This window comes from Indicator indicator, chromosome 16 (genome assembly GCF_027791375.1).
Source record: "Indicator indicator isolate 239-I01 chromosome 16, UM_Iind_1.1, whole genome shotgun sequence".
In the NCBI taxonomy this organism is placed as follows: domain Eukaryota; kingdom Metazoa; phylum Chordata; class Aves; order Piciformes; family Indicatoridae; genus Indicator; species Indicator indicator.
In genome coordinates, this window is record NC_072025.1 from 12,210,934 (window position 1) to 12,235,054 (window position 24,121).

The 24,121-nt window shown below is 40.4% G+C and overlaps 1 protein-coding gene across 1 annotated transcript in view; it reads left to right on the plus strand.

Annotated features, from left to right (window-relative positions):
* The first annotated feature begins 9,472 nt into the window (after positions 1–9,472).
* Positions 9,473–24,121, plus strand: part of TRPM7 (transient receptor potential cation channel subfamily M member 7) — a 56,013-nt gene continuing 41,364 nt past the window's right edge. Inside the window, exon 1 of the mRNA XM_054387714.1 lies at positions 9,473–9,616. Within this exon, the coding sequence (XP_054243689.1) occupies positions 9,473–9,616 (144 nt within the window). The remainder of the gene's footprint in view (positions 9,617–24,121) is intronic.

Here is a 24,121-nt window from a genome sequence, read left to right on the forward strand (position 1 = left end):
GGCCAGTGCATGTCTTTAACTTGTTTAATCTTAATTTGTTTTAGCTTCTAAAAACTTGGAAAAAGAGAAACAATTGAAATTGTTAGTTTGCATTTAGAAGAGCTTGGGTTTGTTTGACACTTTCATCTTTTTTCAGGAAACTGCAAACTGAGGGGGATTAGGCATAGAAAAATTGTATAGCTGCAATGCTAATACATTACACCAAAGAAAATTGGAGAAGGTAACAACAGGAAACCGCTGAGTTCACTTAGTGCTAATGTCAGGTAGTAGTTAAAACATTTTTCCTATTCTTTAAATGAATGTCATTCCTAGAGTCAGACCAGGCTGAAAACAACCAAGTAAGAATATGCTGGGTAATGGTAATGCAGGCTTTTCTGCAGTGCCTCACCTAAGTGCCTCAGTGTTCCTCTGAAGGTCACCTCTAGACATTTATAGTTAGTTTAGGGCATGTTGGCTCAGGAAAACTACCCAGATAAAATCTAGTTTAGCTAGATTTACTTTGGAAGTATGCTAATTAGGACAATTGTAAATCTCCATTGGCAGTTAACAAAGGCTTACCACAAATTTGCTGCTTTACGTAATTTGTATCAACTTTAAACTTTTGTTGGCAAGAGTCAGGAGCAGACAAACTTGCAGCTTGTGCCAGTCGTTGCCACTCGGAGTGACCATGGTGCCAGTTGATACGGGTAAGATAAGCACCTTGTTTGCAACTCCCCTACTAAAACACAAATTACACTTTTCCTGTTAGTAGTTGCCCTTCTTGACTTTCTTGACCTAAACATGAACTGAGTCCCTCAAAATACAATGATCTTGAGCACCATCTTCAATTTTCAGTCGACTGGCACTTCAATAAATTGCAACAAGCCTCAGTAACAGACTGATGTGTTGTCATGCTCTTTGACAAGCCCAGTACCTGCCACAGGCTTTGAAGATGTTTCTGAAAATTCCTGGGAGAGATAAAGAAGTCGTAACTCATTCGAAGTCAGGCACTATCTAAAGCCTTTTTAGAAGCTTCACAAATCTGAGTAATATGACTTTTTGAAGTCTTCTGCATGGAGGATTTGTGAAATTTCCACCTACAAATGATAATGGAATTAGTATAAATAAAGAAGACCTTTGGCAACATAAGTGTATTCAGCAGCTGGCTGTGGAAACTGTCTTGTTCTGTGCCTCATTATGCTCCATGCCTGATCATGCCTGAGGTTTCACACACATGCGCTGCAGTTTAATGGGATGTAAACTAACCTTTTTGTTTCAAACGCTTAGGTGCTTTGTTTACAAAAATTAAGAATGGAGTTTAGAATTTTATATAAATAATAGGTTAGTATTGACTACTGAAATGAGGTTTTTGTAAGTTCAATAGAACTGATTGCAACACTTAGGAATTTTGAATGTTATTAAATCTGGTTGGGCTAAACACAATGTTAAAAGCCTTTTCAGTCATACTTTAAAATCTTACTACCTTTTCATTGTATGTTTACTGACAACAGCCCCCTTTAAGTTATCACTTTAAGAATGTTATTAATAAATGTTACTTGGGGAAAAAAAAAGTTTGAGTAATTGCTTTCTTTTGACTCGTCTTTTTCTTACCTGTGAATGTTCATGGCAAAACAATTCATAATACCAAGGAAATGATAATTTCATGCTATAGCCCCATAAATTCATAGTTGGTATTTATCTATCCTGTCTGCTGTATCAAAGTTATGATTCTGTCTGTGATTTCAATAAATTGCTTGCCTGTTTTGTTTTGTTTTTCCAGGAACAGGGCAAGAAGTGAAGCCTGAATTGAGATACATCACTTTTACTGATCTAAGTCAGTAAATGCTTGTTGCACTGCTGGTAGTAATGGGGCTTTGTGAAAGTATACCTGACAAACAGTGAGTTAGAAATTTTACACATGCAAATTTCTTGATGGTAATACGCTTGCTTGCATTAAGCCTAGGGAACAGTGCAGTAGAGGATTGTTCAGCTTAATGTACTTAACTTTAGATATGAAGGGTAAGAAAAAGCCAAGCTTCAGTCTTGAAACCCCAGTTGGGTTGGAAATGTTGGCAGAGGAAAAAAATAAATCACCAAACCTGAATACAGTTGATAAGTGATCTTTGAGACATCCTTGCAACGCTGGGATAGTCTCCTTACTTCAGTATGTTTGTATTTAACATGTTTTTTAAGTATTTCAAGTCTCCTCTGCTCATATACTGGAGGTTCTAGTAGCATTGAGTCACAGTGAGTACTTAACTGTGAGAAAACTTTCCATAATGCTTTTTGAATTTACTTAAAATGTAGAGAAGTTAAAAAGAACAGACAAAGCTGCAGTCAGCAATCCTGTGTATCACTGTTCCCCGTGCAGTGAAGGTTAGGCCAGTACATTTGACACTTTAGCAAAACTGCAAATCTCAGAGGCTTCAAAATTGCAAGGAGAACAGAGGCATTTTCTTTTAAGAAAGAGGATTACCTTTATAAGTTAAGAAATGCTTGCCTGTTTAGATTAGTTCAATCTATACAACACCATTCCATTTAGTCATCAGAAAAAGTTTTTCAGTGTGAGTGTGGTTGAACACTGGAGCAGGTAGCCCAGAAAGGCTGTAAAATCTCTGTCCTTGGAGATGCTCAGAATACAAGTGGACATGGGCCTGGCAGCTTGCTCTGAGCAGGGGGGTGAACTAGGAAATCTAGAGGAGTATTCCAACTGTACTGCTTTGATTATTAAAGCATTTTTCTTTTTGTTTTCCAATTTGAATAATCTGATTTTTTTTTCATAGAAAAACTCGAATTTTTATCACCACGACGTGGATTTGATTTTCAACTGGAATAATTTACTTCTAAACTGTCAGATTTAAGCATGTTTAAAAGTTGTCTTTGAATTTGTAATGCTTTTGGAAACTAAAGCACTGTTTTGTTTTCAAGTAGCCTACTTAGCACACTTTATCTTTTGAATTTTTAAGGAAAGAAGGAGAGCACCTCAGACTGTTATCCCTTTTGTCAGAAGTGAGTGATCAAAGTTCAAGGTTTTCTGTTCTTGAGAGAGGCTGATGATAGAAGCTCAGGTATCTCTGGAATCCCTCTTATTTATAAAGAATGTTCAAGATCCTGTTTCCCTGAACACAGAGGGCATCAAATAGCTGAGAACAGGCTTTTTGCTTGCAGCTCTAAGACCTTTTAACCAAGAAAGTGTTTAGATCAAAGCAGCCTCCCTTTCAGATTTTTCTTAGGAGTGTGCTCACAGGTATTCTGCTGTCTGGTTTTGTTTCCTCTGTTGCTTGAGCACCTCCTTTCCTCTTCTTTTTATGCAATACCAGCATGTTTTGAAGTACCTTTGCATGGATTTGAAAAGCAAACAAAAAAGTTTGTTTGTTTGCTTTTAAAGTTTATTAGAGGCTGAAATGCACTTGTGCAGAAAGCCTAGTAGAATATGTCAGCTTCTGTACTGTGTAAATGCACACAAGGAAATACAAGAGGGATTGGTAACATTTAAAAGTTCAACACTAAGTCAGTTACTTTGATGTCAGACTTTGTTGTGACATATCCCTATCAAAGCTACAAGACAAGTGGGGTCTTTTTAATTAGTGTTTTTTTCAAAAGGTAATAGAGATTATGTAAGGAAATTGATCCATCTTCATGGATTTAAGACTGCAGAAAATCTGCAAACAGGTATCTCTCTGGTAGCTGATGTATTAAAAAATAAACTTACATTACAGTAAAAAAAGGAAAACAGAGCAAATGCATGCCCACTGGTACATTTTTTCTCCCAAGAAATGGATCAGCAAGCTTCTGCAGGACAAGTGACATTTTTGTCAGGGTCCCTGTCAAATATAATTTAAAAAATGGACAATTAAAGCCAGTCCTGTATAGACTCAACTAAATTTTTACTTTTTTGATAATGAGGTACATATCCCTCGATTTAAAAACAAACAAACAAACGACACAAATCCCCCAAACATTCAAGAACCAGAGCTCTGTAAAGATACCACTGAACTGGCCTCCAATTTCTAAAATTCAGTAAGTAGTTTTGTTTGACCTGCTGCCCTGTTCTTGCAAAGCAGTTTGTTTAGATTGTCACACTGCTGCCACTGCCTGCTGCTGCTGTTGTCTGGCCAGAGGGAGAAGCAGCTGCCATGGAAAGAGATGCTGCACTTCTGCTTCTTGCATATGGAGCTTTCTCTACATAAAGGCCACCTTGCTCCCTCCCCAGCATGCACCAGCTTAGCTGCTAACCAGTGAAAATTCAAGAATGTATGAGACCAAAGATTGCAGTGGGAACAATTTTCACAAGGAAGCATTAAAAACCCTATAAAAGTTGTAGGGGGTGAAAGTTCAGAAGGAATGAAACTGATGTAAAGTCAGGCTCTTCTCAGTGATGCCCAAAGACAGGACAAGGGGCAACAGGTGGAAGCTGTCGCATAGGAGGCTCCACAAAAATGAGTAAAATTTTTTTTCACTGTGAGGGTGATGGAACCCTGGAACAGGCTGCCCAGGGGGCTTGTGGAGTCTCCCTCTCCAGAGATATTCAAAACCCACCTGGATGTGTTCCTGTGTGATCTGGTACAGGTGATCCTGCTTGGGTGGGGGTGTGGGGGGTGTCGGACTAGATGACCTTTCGAGGTCCCTTTCAACTCCTAACATTCTGTGATTCTGTAAAGTCAGTTTATTTCTTTTTTTAAAAGGCAGGCATTGATAAAATCTTGCAAAGGGTCAGCATTATGGTGTAAATGTCCCCATACCATTGCTGGCAGCTACTGGTTTTACAGATGTAAGTAGAGACATGGAGGCACACCCTTGTCGGTTTTGTGCAAGACTTCAGCCTGCCTTGGTTAAGCTCTGAAACAGCTTTCTGAGAAGTAATGTATCATATTCCCAAGTAGAGGATATGCTTACATTATATTTCAGATGATGGGCTCAGTAATGTATCTTTTTGTGTGCACTCAGGGAACATGTTGAAGGAAAAATGGTGCATTCGTAACTACTGTGTGTGCTCAGTTAGTTCATTAACTTAAATATCCCTTTCTATTAATATGAAATATCTTCAATGCAGATTTTAGAACTGGAAAACCCACACTTTCATTTGCCTAATGTGGATGTGACAAGCCCTACTGCAAAACCAAACCTGAGTTACAGGTTTTGTGATGTGCTCTGTGGTTTAAGGCATTAAGCCTTTTGTGCTGCCATCAGAAAGCTGCTGTAGAATCTTTTCCTAGTGTTGGTGGTAATTTGGCAATCCCAGAAAAACCAAGAAGCCCTGGAAAACTGAGAAGCCTCACAGAGCATTTCCTGCATCTGCGTTACAAAGTCTATGGCTGACTTTGTGTAAAACTCTAGCCCTACCTTAACACCCAAATGCAGTGAAGCACCCTAGTTCTGTTGAGATGGGCCTCACAGTTGGAGGGGAGATGAACTGTCCCAGTGGCCTTCAGGTGATACCAAACTACCTCTCTTCTCTCTGGAGTCGTGCTACTGCCATGTTCCATTTTTATAATTACTTTGTGCAGTGAGATGTCAATGCTTTTTTGCCAATTTTAATACATAAGCATTTCTGCTACTTTAAATACATAGGTTATGAAATTGGACTGTAAATCAGTTAGAGTGGAGAGTCTAGGTGTTGAATATATAAAGTTGACTTTTTGTACATTATTTTTTTCCCCTGATGAAGTTACCCTAGATTTTATGATCAATTTCTTGAAGGTACAGCTAAGGCACTTGCTTCCTTTTGGGGAAAATACCTTCTCAGCTGTTAAAGGTAACACATTACTCAGGCAAGTGACATAGCAGAAGTTGTATTTAAACTAGTTATAGTCCATTTTAGATAACAGAAGCTCTCTTCAGGGTAAAGGTCCTTAAATGCAATAAAGTATAAAATTATGCTTCATTCTTTTTTTCTAATTCACAACTGATGGTTGTTTATTTGGAAGGAGATAGCAGATGAATTTTGAGTTGACTGTGTGGTTGGAAAGTAACAGGGTGACAAGCAGCAAATGTTTCTTCTAACGCATGATGCAAAGAAGTCTTAACATCTGAATGTACAAGAATTCACTCTTTTTGAAGGACTGATGCTGCTAGCTTTGGGTCAAATCATGTCATGTTCTGATCAGTGCAATAAAAGGATATAAGATGACTTCCTCATGCCATATGCCATCTCTCCCAGGTCATGGGGATGTATTTCAGTGTGGTGCTATGTCCTGCCCCTCTCTCCAGCAGTCTGGAGGCTGACCTCTCCTCTAGACAGAGTGAGGCAGAGAGGATGTTCATGACTCATTCACAAGCTGTTCCAGTGAAACAATGTGCTGTCTTGTCTCTAAGCCTATCACAATTTAACTCTCCAGCAATTTGATGTCAATCTCTTCACTGTTTTGCAGGATCAACAGGAGAAAAAAAAAAAAAGGCATGAAAAATTCCTCACCTGAAGCATGTTCTCCTAAAACAAGAGCTTGTACCAGAAAAGTCTCATGCCCAGGCTGGCTTCCAGATCCTTTTTTTCTAATTCTCTTGCTCCTTCTAGTTCTTGGATTTACAAATATTAGAAGCTAATAAGATAACTGTGAGAATCAAGTGAGTATAGCCTAAGTACTGCTGTGAGATGAAACAAGGGACCTAATGATAGAAAGGTTTGACTGTTAACGACATATGGGATGTGAGGAGGTTTAATTAATTAATTGCAAAGAGGAAAAGAAGAAGGGAGGAAGCAGGAATGTGGTAGTTTGCCTGTTTTATTGCAGGAGAAATCCCAAGCCTGCTAATCTGCAGCTTATTTGTTCCCACCCCGATTCCCATGTGCTAGTTCTTGGCTTACAGAGCAGGAACAGAAGGAGCAGTGGAAGCCCAATAAAATTTTCTGGAGCTAGTTCAAGAACTTTCCAAAGGAAAACAGAAAATGGTGGGGGGAAGGTGTCTGAATTCTTCAGCTTACACTATAAAGCATTTCTGACAATGTAGCCTGTGAATTGTGAGATCTTGTACTTGGGACTAATTTATATTTCCCCTGGAAATGTCTAATTTTCCTATTCTATGGAAATCAAGAGTCCTAAGAGCCTAATTTTCATGCCTATGTAAGATAGTAGAAATTCTTCAGAAGTTAACTAAAAACTTAGGAGCTCTAAACTTAGGAGCAGTTTAGATGCTCCCTGCGGCAACACCCTAACGTGGAGTTGAATGCCTGCAGATACGTGGGCCTTCTCAAATTCGCACCTATTGTTTGTAGCTAATGGCTTCTGCGAGCAGAATTTACTACTGGACTTGCCCTGCTAAATGGCTGTTAAGGCGAGGATCGGTTTCTTCCCTCTTATCTACAGTTCAGCTTAAGTGATCAGCTACCCGTTCTGCTACTCTTTTTGAATTTTAATGCTTGGTTTAATTTTTGATCGCTCCTATCTAATCGCTGGAGTAGCGTACTGAGTCTCCCACAGCAGCTCCGGCACTGTGACGCAGAGAGCGGTGGCTGGGCCGAGAGCCCACACTCGCACCTCCGGCGGCTCAGCACACCACCACGCACACTGAATGGTGGCGTTTTTGCAGCAAAGGATGGATGATACCTGGGTCAGCATAATGCCACAAAGCAAATTATACGGCCTGGCAATGAAAATCAGGGTTTTAAAATAAATTTGAACGTTCTGATTCAGTTTATATATAAAAGGACTGCTCTTGCATGGCTGTGGTATTTTCGAACGGTACCAGAACCTTTACACCGGATTTAAATCACTTTTAAACCATGTTTTCATTGCAAAGCTAACTGCATATGTCTTAAATAAAAATTAATGTCGGAACACTAGACATTCATTTTAGATGAGAGATTTTTCTATAAAGTCTTATTTTTTCATAGTGGGGAAACAAATAATTTGAACCAAAGTTAATCTCTTTTTCTTCCGTTATAAAAATTTATTCTAGCATATAGTTTGTTGGAAAATATATATAATGAAACACGCAGTGGAAATTATTGTACGAGGCTTTTTATTTGTTACACTGATTCTCGGCTTGCCGATTGCCTGTAGAGAGAGAAGGTTCTTGCCCTGAGTAGTTCCAAATCTACAGTGGAAACGAGCTAATTCAAGTGGAAGAAATGCATCCTTTTTTTTCCACTTACAATGACCTTTCCGCTGTTTCTGCTTAGACTGTGTTACAACAGTTTTGAGTGCTAATAGCGACACTTCCACACATACGTAAGACTGGCAGGAGAAGCTCAACCGAATCTTGACGAATGCTGTTCCCCATTATTCATTTTAAATGAGTAACGAGGAATTACCAGCTACCGGTGATTCAGTAATGGTGGTACACCAGCCACCCGGTTCGAGGGGACGTTCCGGTGAGCAGGAAGCGGAGCCTCAATATGCCGACCCCGGTCCTCTCCCGCCAGCCCCACTGCCCTCACTGCGCCAGCACCTCGGGCGGCTGGAGCTTGGTGCCGGGCCTGGCGTTGATGCTGAAGACAGGCTTTCGGGAGCCCGGTCCCCGCTCTGAACTACCCCTTGCCATACTGTTCTGTGTCCCAGAAAGCTCCGGTTTTAACGTCTCTTCAGCTTCTACCTCACTAACAGCACACCGGGAGCACGACCAGCTGCCCTCAGGCAACCATTTAAGCTTCCTAGGCTCCATCCCATGGTGTGCAGGGGCCGAAGCCAACCCTCCCCACTCATCCCCGGCCGTACCGCCACAGTCCTGAGGGGGGCCCAGGCACGACCCGCGACCTGGCAAAGGGCGTGTATAGGCGAGCAGCGACGTGCCGCCCCGCCGTCCCCCTCCTCCTGGGGGCGGTGCGCGCTGACGCGGCAGCGCCGCGGCTCTCAGCCGGCCGAGTCGCACAATTATGAGAAAGAGCCGCCGGGCCGAGGCCGCCGTCAGCGCAGGGTCCCGGTGCGGAGTCGAGCCAGCGCTGTCTTCCTCGTCCCGCTCATCCTTTCACACCCGGAGCGTTGTCCTCGCCCGGCTTCTCCTCACCCAGCCTTCCGCTGCTGCCGAGCTCAGCCCCGATAGATGGAGACAGGCCCCGCCACCACCGAAGCCGAACCACGAGCAGGAGCTGCCCGGCGCGAGGAGAACCACAGTCGGCGCCGAGACCCAGCCCGGCCCTGAGGAGAATGGTGAGGGCGGCACAGCGGCAGGGTCAGGATCGCCGCGACGGGGAGCGGGGGAAGTGGGTAGGGGCGCCGCCGCCGGATCAGACCTGTCCCAGCCGGCTGCTCCGAGTGGCGGCCGCCCGGATCCGTCTTGACCCCTCTAGCGCGCGGGCTCACCTCCCGCCGTGGTGGTTGCTCCCCTGCCCCGCCCGGGGTGCCCGGCGGAGGGGCCTCGCCGGGCTGTCACCTCGGGCCGGAAGGGAAGGTGTGGCAGGCCCGTTCACGCGCGGTGCCCTGGCTCTAAACAGGCGGCAGGGCGCCCCGGCCTTGCCCCCTCGGCGCCCGCCTGCGACTCTGGGCCCTGTCCTCCTGGATCTCCCCAGCCGGGGCTGACCCGAGCCGTCGAAGCGAGGCTCCCTCCGCCGCCCCACATGGCTAGAGGAATCTGTACGCCTGGTGCCCGAGGGGTCGGCCAACGCCGCCCTGCCTTCGCCGGCCTCGCTGAGGTGCGGCGCTGCCTTGCGCATCCCTCCGCTTCTCGGAGCAGCGCTTCGGGGGAAGCCCGTCCCACTGCGGTGGGGGCTTCGCGGCTTAGAAATTTGACCTTTGGCTCAGTGCTCCTTGGGCACTGCCCTGATCTTTCGTTGTGGTTTCGGCTAACATCAGAATTTATGCGGGGGGCTCTAGTTCCTTGAGATACAGCTGGTTTTGCCTTCTAATTTTTCTACCCGTTTCATTTTTTGCAATTTCTACACGTTGTTATATTAAAGGGATGTAAATCCTTAGAAAGAGGTGGATGAACTTCTACAAAGAAAACACCGGTTTAATTCCAGATCTTTCTTTTGCCTACTAATCAGTTCTTTATCTCTATAAATTTATTCCTTAGTTGATAGAGTAAGCTGTAGCACCAAACGCTTTAAAATAATTTTGAAAATCATAAGTGTGGAATGTAAATATTGGTTTCTACTCTGCTTGGAATTCTCATGAGATCTTTCATTTTAAATAAAGGGTTTTTTCACACTATATTGATCAAGATCATAGGGATTCAGATCCATGAATCTTCAGTTTCTGACTGTCTATGAACTGCATAGAAATGTGGACTGTCTTTTTTAGAATCTACCAAACCAGTGCTATTCTGGGAAGAAGCTGAAAGTGTAGCCTTCCATTCTGACTTGAAAGAGCACTTGGCATCTCCCACTTGTGTGGTGTTCTTCTCAACTGAAGTGGTTGGTTGGTTGATTTTTTTTTTCTTTTTTTTTAGTTTTGCGGTGTCTCAGCGTTTGTTTGTTTATATATATATTAGCTTAGTGTTGATGTTGAGTAGTCTAGAAATGCACAGATGGGTTTTAACCATTCTATATTTGTAAACTGATCATGGCTTTGCAGATATTCTAGCAGCATAATGTTTGCAATGTTTTATACTTAATGTGCTGCCTTTGCTAAATATTTTGAAACCCCTATATAACAGGTGTCTTGCCGGAGTTGAATACAGGACATTTTATACAGGTTCATTTTGCTAAAAATTTCCCTGCTGCTCCATGACTATTTAGTGATTTTTGAATAATCGCTGGACAGCATCCAAGATTAAATCAGGAATTATTCTACAGAGTTCAGTGTGGCAATTCAAGGAGGTTTTTTTTTTTGTTTTGTTTTGTTTTTTTTTAAACGTGTGTGGGTGAGATAAGTGTCTGCTACATCATCCCTCATACCTTCTGGTATGAGGCCATTCTTGACTTTGCTATTTAAAGTGGGGGAAAAAAACCTTCATGCATATGAAGCTATTTAGGCTAGTTTTGGACTGTTTGTATCTTAGTTTCCTGATATTTTACTTTGATTTTTTTTTTTAATGACTTTTTTGAGCTTGGGAGTGGAAGGGTAATTTTCACTTGTCATACAAAGGCACTTTGAAACATCACCTTGCATTTAACAGTTATCTAGCTTATCTTTAGTGATACTCTTATCAGGTAGTCTACTGCTCCTCCTGGTTTGTCTTGGAGGGAGGTACTCTATTGTGTTCTAAACTTTCTTTTATTTTCTTGTCCCTTGAGGCTCTGTGTAACTCTAGGCTTGCTGCCTTACCAGAAAGAAAGTCTTATCACATCAGCCCCGCATTCTCTGCTCTGCTGGTGATAGACTGGAGCATCCAAACTTCTCTTTCTCATAGTTATCTTTACCACTTGCTGTGCTTCCCTTTCCTGGAAGCTTTGCACCAACACCCGAACTTTTCCTGCTTAACTTTCATGTCCCTTTGTGATGTGCATTTCTATGAACTCTTTCCTCCTTGTGGACAGTCATGACAGATGAGTTATTTTCTAAACAAACCCAACATTATTTTGAACCTGAATAATTGATGCTGACAAGATAGGATTTGGCTGTTGTATTGGTTTGTCAATTTTACGCTTTACACGAGTAATGTTGCAAATAAATCTCTGAGAGGACTTGTCAAAAAGTGTGTGTGAAGGGAGGGGAGATGCTCTTACAGTCTACCATTTGTGTGCTTGAGAGGATTTTGCATAGTAATTTTAATTTTCTTTCTCAGACCTTGAATAGCCTAACTAGGAGTTTAATGCATAGCTATACTAGAAGTGACGTTTATACTAAACTTTTTGATGCTGTTGGCATGTTGTCTGAAACAAGTCCAAATTTGAAGTTACAGTCTTTAAAGACTTGAAGTCCATTTTTAAAAATGTGGTTTATGCTTTGAAAAGACAATGAAATGATACTTCTCATGCCAGTATACTTAGCCTGAAAAAATGTATCTTTGTCTCTTTTTTTCCTTTCAAGCAGGTATTTATTTCTTTTGGAATTTCTTCTTTCCTTTAACTGTGTCTACTTTGGCCACAATATTTGCATGCCACGTTAATTTGCAGAAAAAAGTAACATCAGTTCTGTTTTTTTGTCCTACTTTTTTAAAGGCAAACTGACAGTAAAATCAAGATGTGTGCTTTCCAGAATTGAAGTTTTGTCATTGAGGTCATGGTTCTTGTTTCTGATGTGAATAATTCTGTCTTGGTGCGTTTTAGCTTCATTGTTGCAATTGCAGCAGGTGGTTTTTTAGCAGATAAATTACCGAATAATCTAACCCTGTCTGTGTATTTGGATAAGATACTTGCATGATTATTAAAGATAATACCAGTTTTTACTTCTGATACTGACAAGTAGTGGTGATTTCTGACAAATGAGTCTATATGCTTCATTATTTCTACAAAAAAGTCAGTGATGCTGACCAGACCTGTAAAAAAAAATTACTTTTTTGCTTGTTTTCTTCACGTTCCCTCGCCCAAAACCTCATTTCTTCTCTATTGTACTCTCTGTAACCTCTTTATTGTCCTTTATTTGATTTAACCCCATCTGTTTTGCTCACATAATGGGTATGTAGTGATAATGGCATCATGTTAATATATTGTGATATAACCTATACTGAAAATCACAGAATGGTAGGGGTTGGAAGGGACCATCCGAGGTCATCTAGTCCCTGCGCTGTCCCCCTCACTTCCAATGATCTACTTAATCCTTTGTTTCTGTTATTACTTCACTCTTAGCTTTTTTTTTTTTTACTTGAATTATAGATGGTTTTATATTTCAAGTGATAGAAAGCTAATCTAACAAAACCTTTGTATTGGCAAGATTCACTTCCTGGCCTGGCTCGGCACAGGATTAGCTGGGCATCAGTGCTGCTGTGCAAGAGAGGAGGTAGGTTGTGCAGGAGGTGACACTTGTCCTTTTGGTGGCAGCCAGTCATTAAACCAGGGCTGTCTGGTGTGTCGAACCGTTGCACCAAACTGGATAGCAACACAGAGCCAAGCAGTGGTGTTTCAGAGACCAGTTTCCATCACAGCTGTTGTGCTGGCAGAGGGAATGCTATTTTTTTGAGGAGTGGTGAGGGGTTTTTTTATTCTTCTTTACACCTATATTTTGCTTAGCATGGTAGGTAAATGTGAGCCAAAGCAGGGGCGTGAGCTGCTTTCCTTAATTACCAGGTTTGCTGGAACCACAGTTCAGCTCCAGTTTTTCTCCCCAGCCACTGCAATTCTTGCAGACAATCTGCCTTATTCCTACTACTCTGCAAGGCAGACACGGTGTGCACTGCCAGAGGCTACAGAAGGGAAGGCCAGTGAAATTCTGATGGAATGATGAATTAGAAAAAGTGACAGAAACTGGAATAAATAACATTACTACCCTTAACTGTATCACATTTTTCCTTCCCAAGAACAGTATGAAAAGTCTGGTAAACGTGGGTGAAAGTAGTGCCCATTGTGGTGCTGATAGTTTAACTGGGAAAATTGTTTGACAGCTTATGGTATGAGGATGTTGCAGGAATAATCTGTAAGATAAGTGTAGTGGTTGATTGCCAAGGAGAGGTTAAAAATATGGTAACAGCACAGAATGCATTCAATATGATTTATAAGTTATACACTTATTTTTTTTCCCCCTCATCTAAAGCAAAGTTCAGATGTTACTGGGGTGGTAGACTTGTATTAAACCTTAGTTTTGGGAAATTATGGTTAAAAAAATCCTGAAAGTCACCTCAAAGCCATGGATTATGTAATACTTATATTATTAAGAGCAATATTTTTTTTTCCCTAGAAACTCTTACAAACCCATTCTATCTTGAGCTGTTTTACGTTTTTTCTATTGCCAGATTTTCTGAAATGTCTGAAAACTGTGTTTCTGGCAAAAGTGAGATTGCTGAGCTCATGTATCCCAACCCATCTTTATTCCATTTGATTTCAGCTGAAGGAGGGTGGCATGTGATTTGTGTGCTAGCATGTTTTGTTTTTTTTCCTACAGCTGCAAAGTCAGAATTTGACAGACTGATTCAGTAATGAAGTTGATACTCTGTTTTGTATAATTTGATAGCTGATGTTTTCAGAAGACAATCCAACTTCAGAGAAAAAGCCTTTGCAAAGCTTTATTGCTACTTCATCTTCAGCCTGTCCATGGAGATCAGTAGTTTACCTGCAGATACAGTCCAACATGTGCTTATTTTGTGTAAGCACACTTCATGTGTTTTTCAAAATGCATGCAACTGGCTAATAGTCGGTTTCAAATGTGGAGTTTGTCTGCATATGAAAATTAGGCATATATGAATCTTATCCATGTCTAGACTTATGCTGGTAATTGTAATAGCAACGCTTTGGAGAGGCCCCCTCCTCAGCTGGACAGCTTTGAAGCTATTTGAAGGTCTGTAGCAGCCTAGTCAGGCTTTTTGCTTGCAGGATTGTAAAGCCCAGTGATGTTGGATTCTACCTTTAATAGTTTAGTACTAATCAAATGGTATATAAAACAACAACAACATCTGCAATTTCTGAAAATTGACATATTTCTATTAAGTTCTGGTTTGATTTTTTTTTAATGTATTTTTTTTTTTTACAGACAACCTTTTGGGTGATTACCGCAGTCTTTTGCTTTTGTATACTAATGCTTTCCTGTTTGAGAATACTTTCTCTGTTACAGCTCTAAATTAATCTAGGTGTTAAGTCTTTCACCATCATATAAGTAATCTTCAGAGCCTGGGAAAGTGTCTGTTACAGATCAGTCAGTCTTAACACAATGGTTATTGCAACTGAATACTGGCTTTTGTTGAATGCACTGTTCCCACTTACCTTTACCCAAAGAGGTACTTATTTGCTTGATCTTATCTACTTGATTCTTGTCACCTCTGCTAAAAGACAACAGAAACTGTGTTTACATTTTGTAATCCCCTGACTTGTACTAGGTGGAATTCTGCAGGATGCCCCTGGCTGATGCTTCTTTTCCTAATACCTGCTGATATTTTTTACTGGTGTTTTGTTGGTTTTGTGTGTTTTTTGTTTTTCCTCCTAATACTGAAAAGTGATTTTTCAGTTCTCATCAAATGTGGACTTGACAAACTTGACTTTTAAAAACTTTATTTCTTTTTTAAATTAAAATTTTAACATTTATGTCTTCTGCAAATGAATTTCTGGTTGCTCTGTTAGGAGTACTGTATTTCACAAGCAGATGTAGTCTAAACATTTCTACACTTGGGGCACTTCTAGATTGATAAGGTGGGAAGACCTGGACTGCTAACTATTTACTTACTTCATTGACAATATAATTCCCAAGACTGACCTGGAGTGCTTGAGGTGCAGATGCCTGTGTTGCAGGGCAATAACCTCAGATATGGGGCAGGGTTGAAGTTCAAGTCTGTAGCATCTTTATTAGCTGCTCCCCAGTCTGCCAAAACTTTTTAAAGGTGTGGCTGTAATCCAGTCTAAACTCATCTAAGATCTGGCTGTCACCCTTTGTGACAGCCACCACCACCTGTCCCTTTGCGCTTTTCTCCTGTGCTCAGTCACTGTTTCAGGGACCTGGACTGAATAAACATCACCTCCCCCTTTTTTTTTTCACCCCTGAGGATTATTTTGTTGGTCATTTCACCGACTTGACTCTCCACGTGACTGTGTAAATGCTACTGCTGGTATGAGTTAGAATGGGATCATGTGCAACAGCTTAGGGAAATGGGATTGTGGCACCCCAAACTTGACATGGTGTTTGAAGCTGTTTTAGAAACTTGCTCTGAGGTGCCCAAAAGGTGACTTGTGCTGTTGTATTAGCGAGTGTTTGGATACTCTCTGCGTCACCTGCTCTCCATGGGTTCCTTACATCCACACCCAGTGTGGATGGAACTGCACCATCAGAAGTCAGGTTCTGTAGCCTCTTGCATTGCAGACCATGTCTGCACGTTACTACGCTTACAGATCTTCTTTTCTGAATGTTTGCTATCAGATGTAAGGTGACTTTCTTACCAAGTATGCTTTGCCTGTAGGTTGTGAACTGAGCTGCATCAACATCTTCCATCAAGTTATTTCTGTTGGCAAATGATCTGCTGCTGGTAACTTTTCTCACATAATAAAGTATTGCTAGATCTTTTTTTCCTCCATGTTCTTAACATGCTGATTATTTGTGTTTTAGTGCTATTCCTATTCCTGTTTAACTTTCTCAAGAAGCTGAACCTGTTGCTTTTGGGGTAGGAGACAGGAAAGCTGCATTCTACTAATGTATCTGATAGGGCTCAACAACAGCAGCCAAGTGGCCAGGTTCAGACAATCGTGCTAGTGTACAGCATAGTTAAAATTGTTTGTATATTTGCTTTGTGTAGTAAACTCAGTGTGGTTTACCTGTCTGTGGCTAGAGCCAGTCTGAAAAAGTTCAGCTTCCTTTCAAAGCTTGTCCCCATGGATGCTGTGGTCGTGCAAGTATAGTTCCAGTCACCTGTGCGTAAGCGACACATGATGGGGCATAAAAGTACCAGTTGTGTAATTACAAAACTGTTAATCAAGTTTCTCCTAAATTATAAAATCAGTTAATCTATAAGAGGGGTTGCAGTTAACTATGTTTTATGTGTCAAAGTCTTAAGAATTTCTTCTGTGTTCTCAGGCTGCAGTGTTGACTAAACTGTAGTTTGCAGAATTCTGTTAAACAGCAAATTTAATAAAGCTTCATTTGAAGGCATTAGAGGAGTGCATGGCTGAGGGTAATCTGGCCAAGAAGTTTGAGAGTGATTGCTCTTGAAGGAATTCCTGTTCATGGTAGTGATCTTGCACCTGGGAAAGAGAAATGTATCACTAATACCATAGGTGACAAACCCTGGAAAAATTTCTAGAAAGTTATCATCATCTGGTGTTGCAGTGCCTCTGGGTGCAGAACTAGTTGGAAGAGGCACAGTCCTCCTAATTTCACAGGCTATGGTTTACTGACTCCTTACCTGTGCTGCTGAGAATGTTCAGGGGCTTATGCTGCAGACTATCCCATGGGGCAGCCCTGCGAGCATGTACCTTGGCCTGTGTGAGGGGCACTAAGCAAAGATGTGAAGGCTGGCATGGACATTAACCTCATAAACCGGTGTTAACTGGCATTGCAGCCAGAGGCATTGAAAAACAGAAATATCCCCTTAGCTAACCTTTGTTCTTTTAATTTGTGCCAACTTCAGAAATGCTTTTGATGAGGATTTATGCTTTTGCCTCATTAAGCAGTAGGTCTGTGTTATTCTTGGTTTCCTTAACAAAAATCTTATGCAGAAAAAAACTTTTTTGTTGTTGTTTTCAGCTGTAGAAAACCCACAGTTTGTGTGCATGCAGTTTTCCATGTAAATCCTACCTTTGTATGTTGAACTCTTCACTGTTAAATTTTCTGCAATTGTTTCAATTGCATTATTAAAGCAATCTGTTTAGGTTACTCATATAGGGAAAGAGGGCAGAAAACACTCACTGTCTTTGTCCTGGTTTGGGCTGCCAGATAGTGTTACATACAGGTGAATGTTCTGCAGTGATGAAGGCTGCCAACAAATGGGTCGTTGTTCGAATGCATCACCTGGGTGTGCTTTGTTTTGTAGCCCAGGAGAGAAATACTTGGTACTAGTATGGTCATAGAATGTTGCTGAGCAACATGACACAGTAAACTTGGGGCTGAGATTTCTTCCTCATATAGTAAATGTGAAGACTAAAGCTTTTCTGCTTTCAGAAAAATGCTGTTTTCGTATTGTAGAAAGATGTTTTTCAGTTGCTTGCATGTAGAGAGTCTGCAGAATACAGGTGGACTTTGCAGAGGGGGAGGACTGTTCACAAAGCTAATTAGGCAATGAGTCCCTAGGCTTGCTCTGTGGAGACTGAGGGGGATTCAGAACAGCTCTTTCCTCTGCAGAGAGCGTATCTCAGCTAAGATAACATTAGTCTTTTTGCCAATCCTCTTGGGTGTCATTACTGGATTTTTCAGGGTTTTTCTGACAAATGTAAAGATCTTGTGTGTAGGACAAGAGAGCTTTTGTAATTAACAGATTGGGAGTTAGCTGGGTTTTAATTATACCATGAATTAGGAAAAAAACATTTTAAGTGCCAGATGAGAAGGAATGCTGTTCTGAAAACCAGGGTATCTGCTCACCTAAAATGTGACCTTAGGCAGTGTGTTCTGACTTCCTTGGCAGCTCTCCAAGAAATAAAGAAATACCATCTTAGCTTCCTTTCCTTCCTGAACATCAGGATACAGGTGCTTAAAAAGAATGCTCTTTTTGTATGACAGACCTGTAGTATTTTCCTGGGTAGCTAGTGTAAGTGTGCTTTGGGGGATTGTTTTGATGTACCTTGACAGTATACTTAGATCAGCTCAGCTGTCTTGCTAACTTAGTATCTATGCTACCAAAGGAAATGTCCTACTTCTCGTGTTGCCACCCTGATTTCCCATGCCTTAGTTTTCTGCCCCGTTTGTGTCTGAATTGGTTCATTCTGATATCAAAGCTACCATATTTCTTTTTCCAGGTAGTAATGTGCTGGTTTAGGGAGTCTTCATAGTACTTGGTAGTACTAATTTGAAAAATTCCATCAGTTAAAGCAAATATTTCCCCTATATATCTTGACTTTGCCGTTCCTGGGCACCTCCTTACTGTTGTCTTTTGTTTATCTAGAATAATAGTCTGTCTTTGCTCCTTTCTCCCAGGATGTCAAGAGGATCCAAGGTGTAAGTCCAGTACAGCTTAGGCAGGCCTTTGTGCCACATACCACTGGGTGTTGCTGAGTTTTACTAAAGTGAGTATACTGGAAGAAACGACCATAAACAGAGAACATTTACGAAGTACAAGTGGTGGTGTGATCTCTCAATGTAATTTAATTTGTTGGTCCTCTCACCTTGCAAAAAAAAAAAAAAACAAAACCAAAAACACAAAACCCCAAAAAACCTCCCCAAAATACCAAGCTTCTTTATTTCTAAAAATCATGTATTTAAGTTCTGAGTGATTTTTTTTTTTTTTTTTTTTTTTTTTTTTTTAAGGCTTGTGGTATTTAACATAGATGTGTTGCAGGTAGTTCAGTTCCATGGGTAACCTGCAATTCTATATCAACACATGGTGGGAGAGCTGAAAACCAGTAGTTTCTTTTATTTGCTTTATAGGATACCTGTATCACTGTGCAACAAATAAAAATTAAGAGGTAAGGCTGGTACAATATATTGTACCTACTTTGAAACTACCCACATTGCTTCATTATACTTTCAGTTAGTGAACAGTTATTTGGAATGGACCTCTTTTTTTTTTTTTTTAAGCTTCAATTTTTATTTTTTCTTGAGGTGATCTTCTTTTTATCAGAGATATTTAGTTTTCCCTGCTAGAGCAAAAGGAGTTACTGTCCTTGCAGATCATTCTGCTCTTCAGTTGATACTGTCCAATTTGATAAATTGGAGTATTTAATGTTGATGCAAGTGTTTGGTAGGAGTTTTGTGCCTTTGATCTGAGACCTGAATACTCAGTTTGGGAACTCAAGCTTGCTGAAGCAACCTTGTAAGATTGCTTCTTACAATCTTACAAAGATAAGAGAAATGCCAAAAGACATTCTTCTGCTTCTTTCTGCATTAAAGCTAACCAGCTCTGTGCTTGTATCTTAATCAAGCAGTGCTTTGTGCATCTGAAGGATGGTACAATAGGAAGCTTTGCAGTGCTTTCAGTAAAATGGTACATTTCAAGTGTTAACTTGGAGATAAAATGAGTAACTGAGCTCTCTCAATACATTGCATTGTGTAGGTTTTACAGCTCTGGTTATAATATTTAATAAAAATATTCATGAAGAGGGACATAAGAGTGTAGTTGAGTCAGAATTTGCTCATAGTAGTCGAACACTAATGGGAAAGTCAATGTAAGACAAGATTTCAGCAGTCAATATGAGGTTGTGATAGGGAGCTCAATTTTTATGTGAAACTAGTCTCATGAGAAATCAAAAAATCAGACACAGTAGCTCAGACAAGTGTTTCCTCCCTCCTCAAAAACAGAGGGTGTAAACTTAAAGTGCTTAAATAAGCCTTATGTATTATCATAGAATCATAGAATGGCCTAGGCTGGAAGAGACCTTAGAGATCACCTAATCCAACCTCCCTGCCATGGGCAGGGATGCCTCTCAACTAGACTAGGTTACTCGAGGCCCCATCCAACCTGGCCTTCAACATCCCCAGGGAGGGGTTATCCACAACCTCTCTGGACAATCCATTCCTTTGCCACCCTCATAGTGAAGGATTTCTTCCTAAGATCCACTCTGAACCTATTCTCCTGCAATTTAAATCCATTTCGCTTTGTCCTGTTGGTGGACACTCTTGTAAAAAGTCCCTCTCCTTCAGATGGTGATTAGGTGCTTTCACATTTGCCTAAATAAACCCAATTAAGTTTTTTCTTTGCTCTTTTTTAGAGTAAACAGAAACTACTTAAATAGTTTTAGTGGGCAATTTTTATCTTCTGATAAGAGGTGGACGTCTCTAGAATGCTGTCAGGCTACTTAGGCCCTGAGATATGAGGGCTTTACTCAGTGTGCACTCTTGAGCAGATGCAGACCAAGGGAGCTCTGTTTCAAGAGCTTGTTCTCTGCCTTGATAGACAATGAAAGTCTAACTGAATCCAGTAGCTCTTTGTTAGTGAGTGGAATTTAAAAATACGTAAGCCTTTGCAATTCTGCAATGGGTAGTAGGCAAATTATTGTTTTGACTTGGTTTTCCTTCCAGCTCATCTTGCTTTCTCCATCCTATTCGAGTCTCTACAGAACTCTGGTCCATGGTAGAGATGACCAAAATATTCACTTCTACTGTAGTTAACAAATACTGTCACATTGGCGTGCTCATGTGTACAGGCAGGAGGAAGAGACACTAGGAGTTAAGCCTTTTTTCCAGTGTTAGTAGTTAATGTTAGTAGTTTTGGTGTTAAAAATGAATTGATTTTTCCCTGATACTCTGAAGATAAGTTATGTAAAATTTTGCAATCCTTAGCTGTGGTCTGGTGCTGTCATGTATTTCACATGCCCACTAGAATGTTCTCATTCCTTTTTGCCTATAATATTCAGAGAAATATTAATTGAACTATAATAATTTAAAATGTGAACATAACGCTTCCTGGTTTGGTGTGGGTTTTTTTGTTCGTGTAGTTTCTTTTGTGTTAGTTTGTTGTGTTTTGGTTCTGGTGTAGTTTGTTTGTGCGGGTTTTTTCAGTACTCAAAGGTTTGTCTGAGGCTAGCTATGTCAAAAATCCCTTAGTGATAACAAGTTTCCATTGCTCTAGTGAGTTAATAATAGCCTACTTAAGTCAGGAGGCACCAAAATCGTCATGATAGAGAAGTACATTTCTTCATATGCCATTAGAAATAAGTCAGATCTGTAAATGGAACAGGCTAAGAAAGTTGTAGAGCAAGACCAACAACATCTACTCCTTCCACCTTGCTTTTTTACGTTGTAATGTGCTTCAGCACATAATGCATAATCAGATGTCCATGCACTTCATGAACCAGAAAGGGAGGACCTTCTTTAAATCTGCAGCTCAAATAAAGCTGAAATTATCCTTTGCACTGGGTGAAGTGAACTTGCCACCTGTATGCGGTCTGTGAGTAGCAACTGCCAGGGCTGAGCTTTTTTCACTTGGGAACGAGTTGAAAGCAAGTTGCAGGTAGCATGAATTACATGTCTGGTTGCAGAAATCCTTTCCTACTCTTTTGTCACTAGAGGTGGCTACCACTAGCTCCTTTCTTGTGTCTGTGATTTATATTCCCTATGTGATGGGCAAGTTGCTTGGGGAGGACAGCCAGTGGGTTCAGGGTCTAAGAACTGGTTTACCTCCACTTGCCAGAAGTGTGGGATATGGACCAAACTAAGTCTTTCCTATGGAGTAAATCTGGTGGTCCAAGGAATGCAGAGGTTTTAGAAGCTGTGCACAGTGTGTCCCCTTGGTCCTTGTGGAAAGGTCCAGGGAGAGTGGCCATCCTCAATACCCACAGGAATTACTTAACCCACTTAAAATGGCTTGGCATAATTTCTGTTGTGTGTTGGTGTGTAGATATGCTGATTCTGCTTTCCTGCTGGTCTTATTTAGGAGAGTGTGTAGGCTTGCAATCTGCATCAATGGCAAGATTAGAATGACTGTAGCTAAACTAAATCTTTGGTGAAGAGGATGCAGATGATCCAAATGTATCACTGTAGGTGAGGAAGGAAAAGTAGGCTGTATGTTTAAAAATGTAATGGGTCTGGGATTGGTCTATATGAGTAATTGAACCTTGATATAACTAAAAATAGGTTTTGAATGAGAGACCATATCAGAAAGAAGCAGGCACTGTGTGGCAGATTTGAAACCATTCCTATGTACTTTTCCATGTATTTACTTAATTTCTCATTTGAACAAAGTAGGTATTAGAGTTAAAAATGCTGGCTGAAAAGCCATAGCTGTGTTTTCCTTGCAGCTACCACCACGTGTTTTCTTTTCTGTCTTTTTTTCCATCCCTGGTTGTTTTTAGGGAGTAAAGAATTATTTTCATCTTCTTTGAAAAGTCAGTGGTTTGCTGCTTCTAGATCATAGCCATGTATATGTTTTGAAATACATTATGGAGTGCATCTAGATGTGATTCTTCTGTGATTCTTTGGAAAGGTTATAGCTTTCTTTAGCTTTGTAGTTCATTAGTTGGGAGAATTGAAAACGTAAACTATTTTGAAATGTATTTACTTAGTCCAGTTTATGGCAGTGAAACTGATTTAGCTTCTGCTGTGTTTTTTTTTCCTACCAAAATTCCAAATCCTGTTGATGAAAGTTGAGAAATAAAAAAATAATAAAATTTGTTTATGCCTTGTATGGACAATGTCTGCATTTTAAGATGTAATACTTTCTAAAAAGGGGGAGTAGTTTTGTGACTGGTCCTACTGGAGCACAGCATGCACTTTCACTTGGGTGTTAAACCAGCAATTTAAGAAAACAAACAAATAAAACTTTATGCTGGATTTGCTTTGAATTTCCCACTAAAATGTGTGTTGTAGTTAGAGGATAACTTTCCCTATAATGTGGATATAGTTGATTGAGTCTGAACGTAATAAAAATGTCCTAAAAGTATGAGGCCTGTGGGTTTTATTCTGATTCATCAAGATTAATTATTTCAGAATATTAAATTGTGTGTATGAATTTGTGGTCTTCTGGTTTAAACTAATCTACAAAAGAAAATAAAAAAGAAATCCCTAAACAGATAAATTTTATGCTTTGTGATTGAATGGAGAAAAAATTCTCATAGAAGTAGCAGTTCTTCAAATAGCACCTTGGAATAGTTTTTGTCAAGCTTTTGAGAGCTGTGAAAAATCCCTTTTGACAAAACCCAAATATGCTTTGCATCCAAAACTGCATGAGGATTTGGTGTGTTCTGTGATGACTGTGTTACGTCAGAGAAGAACTTGATGAAACAATAGCTGCTCTGTTAGAGACCTGGATTGCTGTGAAAACTGTTTAGAGCAAATCTCCTCAACTGTTTAATAAAGAATAGGATTGTGCAAGGTTTGTTTTCAGTACTAAGGGAGCCATTGAGAGGAAGATTCATATCTTTGCTCACTGGCTCATTTGAAGTCTACCTCTGAATACAGCATGTAGGAGAACTGACAGAAGACTTTTTCTGAGTGCCCTTTTCCCTTCCTTGCTTCCTCAACAGTTTTGTATAAAACAAAACCAGGTGTTTTTTTTTTTTTAGGTGTTTTGTTTTTTTCCCCCCATTGAGCAATGTAATTTCAGGACTGTAGTAGTATTTTTCACTAGAGAAGTCTTTCAACCCAGAAAACCAGAGCTATTTGGTTTCTCATGAGTCAAGTGAATGTAGATGGACCATTCTGCTCAGAACAGGATCTTCAACATAGCAGAGACACCTTTCCTGCGTGATGAGTCTGTCAGTGTGCTGGTTGGGTTCTGTGACAAGAGGTGCCCCAGTGATTTGGGGAAAAAACACATGAAAGGACGTTTTCTTGTAGATGAGGCTGGTAGTTCAGAATAATAATGAAATAATCCTTTTGTGGACAGCAGGTAAACCAGCCTTGCAACAGCTCTCATATGTAGTGGATTAAGCAAAAATTTAAGATTAATGTATAGTCTTTATCATTTAGAGTGATACACTTCACAGGGATATGCTAAAGAACTCTGGATAAACATCATTTGGCATTCTGATAATATTTGGCTTTTTTTATCTTCTATATTGCACATGCCTATACTTTCTAAAGAAGTTACTTAAAACATTGGCAAGGTTGACCGATACTCTAGCTTTTGATTCAGGAGCACATTTTGTGTGTGTGGTGTATTCTCTGGA